The sequence below is a fragment of the Boleophthalmus pectinirostris genome, unplaced genomic scaffold (assembly GCF_026225935.1).
Source record: "Boleophthalmus pectinirostris isolate CB_2022bp ecotype Guang Dong unplaced genomic scaffold, ASM2622593v1 HiC_scaffold_11, whole genome shotgun sequence".
Taxonomy (NCBI): domain Eukaryota; kingdom Metazoa; phylum Chordata; class Actinopteri; order Gobiiformes; family Gobiidae; genus Boleophthalmus; species Boleophthalmus pectinirostris.
The window spans coordinates 24,506,512-24,510,266 of record NW_026570994.1 but is presented as its reverse complement, the minus strand read 5'-3'; the positions used below and the strand labels follow the sequence as shown (position 1 = coordinate 24,510,266).

Here is a 3,755-nt window from a genome sequence, read left to right as displayed (position 1 = left end):
ACCTGGGTTTAATTTGGGTTTAGACCCGGTTTAGACCCAGTTTAGACCTGGTTCAGACCTGTTTTAGACCCAGATCAGACACAGTCCAAAGTGGCAGTACTGTATGTTTTTTACCTCTGAATATTCAAGTATAATGGAGCTTGTTGCCTGTGGGGTGTGGGGTTGGGGTGTGGGGTGGGGTGGGTGTGGGTGGGGTGGGGTGGGGTGGTGGGGGTGTGGGGTGGGGGGTTGGGGTGTGGGTGGGGTGTGGGTGGGGTGGGGTGGGTGGGGTGGGTGGGTGGGGGTGGGTGGGGTGTGGGGTGGGGTGTGGGGTGGGTGGGGTGGGGTGGGGGTGTGGGTGTGGGGTGGGGTGGGGTGGGGGTGGGGTGGGGTGGGGGTGGGGTGTGGGTGGGGTGGGGGTGTGGGGTGTGGGGTGGGGTTGGGGGTGGGGTGGGGTTGGGGTGTGGGGGTTGGGGTGTGGGGTGGGGTGGGGGTGGGGTTGGGTGTGGGGTGGGGTGTGGGTTGGGGTGTGGGGGGTGGGTGGGGTGGGTGTTGGGGTGTGGGGGGTGTGGGGTGGGGTGGGGGTGGTGGGGGTTGGGGGGTGGGGTGGTGGGGTGGGGGTGTGGGGCAGTTCTGCTGTGAGTTCTTGTAGAGTAGAAAATGAGACTAGAGAAACTCCAAGTGCAATAAACTAAACAAACTGAACAAAGTGTAGAAGTATAAAAAGAACATGTGATCTTTTCTTTGTTCCAAAGTGTATTTTTGTGTATTTTTGTTAGAACATTCTTCTTATAAACGTCAAATCTTGTTTTATGTGACGACTGCATTTTTATTCTGGTCATTATTTGATAAAACTTTGACCGTTCAGTTTTTCAGACATTTAATACATTAAAATATTATTGTTAATTCAGTTGTCTTCCGCGTGTTGTGTTGTTGTTGTGTGTTGTTGTTGTTGTGTTGTTGTTGTTGTTGTTGTTGTGTTGTTGTTGTTGTTGTGTGTTGTTGTTGTTGTGTGTTGTTGTTGTGTGTGTTGTTGTTGTGTTGTTGTTTGTGTTGTTTTGTTGTTGTGTTGTTGTTGTGTGTTGTTTTGTTGTTGTGTTGTGTAAAAATCAGCTCCTGGTTTAGATTTTCATAAAACACAAACCAAAATGAGACGTCAGATCAAATGTATTTCCTTTACGTGGGTGATTTATTTACATGATATTTTCATAAAATTTGCATATTAATGAGTCTTTGATGAGGTTACAGTCGTTGTCTGAAGGTGGCGCTGTTCTGCAGCAGAATCTCCACAATAAAAAAAAAATACACGATCAAAAATGATCAAAAATTTAAACTTTAAAAGTGAAATTCAAGAGTTTTGAGTTTTTGAGGTTCTGATCCACTTTATTCCCCGTTGTTAAAATAAATAGGTTTAAAATGAAAAAAGTCCAAGTGAGAACTGAACCAGGACTGGACCCTGAGTTTGGACCCTGGTCTGGTCCAAGATCCAGGTCCAGTTTGTCTGCTCTGGTTTTTCCTTCAGTGTGTTAAATAAATAAGGTTCATGTGGAGACTGGGTCCTGGTCTGGTCCTGGTCTGGCCTCTGGTCCAGGACTTGGATCTGGGTCAGACTCAGGACTGGACCAGTTCTAGTTTGGACATGTTTGAAGGAGCAGCGACGGTTTCTCCCGACATGAACAACTCCTGCAGAAAAACACACAAAAACAGAAGAAAAGTTAAAACTTTACACCTCCAACATCACAACACCTACACTGACGCAGTAACAGTACTAACAGTACTAACTACTAACAGTACTAACAGTACTACCAGTACTAACAGTAGTACTAACAGTACTAACAGTAGTACTAACAGTACTAACAGTAGTAGTAAACAGTACTAACAGTACTAACAGTAACAGTAACAGTACTAACAGTACTAAACAGTAGTACTAACAGTACTAACAGTACTAACAGTAGTAGTAACAGTACTAACAGTAGTAGCAGTAGTACTAACAGTACTAACAGTAGTAGTAACAGTACTAACAGTACTAACAGTAGTACTAACAGTACTAACAGTACTAACAGTAGTACTAACAGTACTAACAGTACTAACAGTACTAACAGTAGTACTAACAGTACTAACAGTAGTACTAACAGTACTAACAGTAGTACTAACAGTACTAACAGTACTAACAGTAGTACTAACAGTACTAACAGTACTAACAGTACTAACAGTAGTACTAACAGTAGTACTAACAGTAACTAGTACAGTAACAGTAGTAGTAGTAACAGTATAACAGTAGTAATAGTAGTAGTAGCAGTAGTAACAGTAGTAATAGTAGTAGTGAGTGTTCTTACCTTGTCATAAATGACTTTGACGATGAGTGAGCAGCTCGGACACGTGGCCACCTCCTCCCCGTTCTCCAAGTCCTCCTGGAAAAAAAAAAAAAAAAGACGTGGTTTAGTCCTGGTTTAGTCCCGGTTTAGTCCTGGTTTAACTGTTGTGGTTGTTGAATGTAATTTTCTCTTAAACTCATTCTGTTTCATTTATAAAGTTTGACAATAATTTTTATTTATAAAGTGACATTTGTCTGCAACATCAGGACAAATGAAGCAGAATTCCACCGGACCAGGACCCGGACCAGGACCAGGATTAGAACCAGGACCAGGACCAGGATTAGAACCAGGACCAGGACCAGGATTAGAACCAGAACCAGGACCAGGACCAGGACCAGGACCAGGACTCTCTGTTTTGATCCGTTAGCCTGTTAGCATCATTAGCTCACCCGGGTGATGGCGAACCGGTCTCCGCACGGACACGGGAAATAGTACGTCTCCGTGTCCTCGTCGAACTCAAAGTCCTCGATCTCCACCTCGTCGTGAAACACCGACATTTTCCCCCAGAACTTGAATGTTTTTATCCGAGTTTCACCGGCGTCACCTCAGACACATGTTAGTCCTACGCACGCCCTGTGACGCACACACGCAGACTGACGCAAGGGACGTCACGTGACAAGGGGCGCTGTCACTTTGGGGGGAAAAAAAATTATAAAAAAACAAAAAACGATTAAAAACTACAAAGTTTTGTTTTCTGGTGCTTGGAGAGAATTATTTGAAATGAGTCATAATTATCAAAAATAAGTTTGAGTGAAAAAGACAAAAATCAAACGTATGACGCAGTTCGTCTCGAGACCCACGAGACGGCGCCATTTTACAGCGACAACGGTAAAGAAACACTCAAAAAAAGTTTAATTTAATGAATAATATTCACAGAACAGATGTTTTTTTGGTCTAGAATTAAACTTAAACACGTACTAGTATATCTAAACTAAATATATAATACTTTCATTGTTGAATGTGTTTTTTATTGTATTTTATGTGTTGATTTTGCCTCTTTCTCTCAAACTTGTCTTTTATAATCACATTAACATTATAAACCTTCTTTTTTAGGCCGAACTTTCCAGATTTCAGCTTAAACTTTGATGAGGCAAAGAGTAAACGATGAAAACGTCACTTAAACAAATAGTTCACAGCCTTTGCCCCTGGTCCAGATTCAGACCCGGGCCAGACCTGCTCCAGTCCCGGTTTAGTCCCGGTTTAGTCCCGGTTTAGACCCGGTTTGAGTCTTGTTTTAGATCGTTCCAGAGCCGGGTTTGGACCAGGACCATGAAAACTCTCATTTTCCTGCTCATTGGACTCAGCTGCTGCTCTGCACATGATGGTAAAACAATCTTATTTTTAATTTGATCTAACGCAGCTGTTTAGACCTGGTTCAGACCTGGTTTAGTCCTGGTTCAG

The 3,755-nt window shown here is 43.3% G+C and overlaps 2 protein-coding genes across 2 annotated transcripts in view; one reads left to right on the top strand and one right to left on the bottom strand.

Annotated features, from left to right (window-relative positions):
- Positions 1–1,149: 1,149 nt before the first annotated feature.
- Positions 1,150–2,957, bottom strand: dph3 (diphthamide biosynthesis 3). The gene is made up of 3 exons (XM_020937899.2): positions 2,744–2,957; positions 2,316–2,390; positions 1,150–1,662 (listed from the first exon to the last, which is right to left on the bottom strand). The coding sequence occupies exons 1-3, from the start codon at positions 2,849–2,851 to the stop codon at positions 1,591–1,593; spliced, it is 255 nt and encodes an 84-aa protein (XP_020793558.1). The 5' UTR covers positions 2,852–2,957; the 3' UTR covers positions 1,150–1,590.
- Positions 2,958–3,511: 554 nt separating this feature from the next.
- The window catches only part of f2 (coagulation factor II (thrombin)), a 22,588-nt gene continuing 22,344 nt past the window's right edge, over positions 3,512–3,755 (top strand). The window contains exon 1 of the mRNA XM_055166326.1: positions 3,512–3,678. Coding sequence (XP_055022301.1) covers positions 3,624–3,678 — 55 coding nt within the window. The 5' untranslated portion in view covers positions 3,512–3,623. The remainder of the gene's footprint in view (positions 3,679–3,755) is intronic.

What these genes read in the sequence shown, in the direction of transcription:
- dph3 (XM_020937899.2), bottom strand. Translation starts at nt 2,851, where the DNA reads ATGTCGGTGTTTCACGACGAGGTGGAGATCGAGGACTTTGAGTTCGAC. An exon ending in ACCGGTTCGCCATCACCCGG is followed by an intron (nt 2,391 to 2,743) that starts GTGAGCTAATGA and finishes TTTTTTTTCCAG; the next exon opens with GAGGACTTGGAGAACGGGGA. An exon ending in TCAAAGTCATTTATGACAAG is followed by an intron (nt 1,663 to 2,315) that starts GTAAGAACACTC and finishes GTTTTTCTGCAG; the next exon opens with GAGTTGTTCATGTCGGGAGA.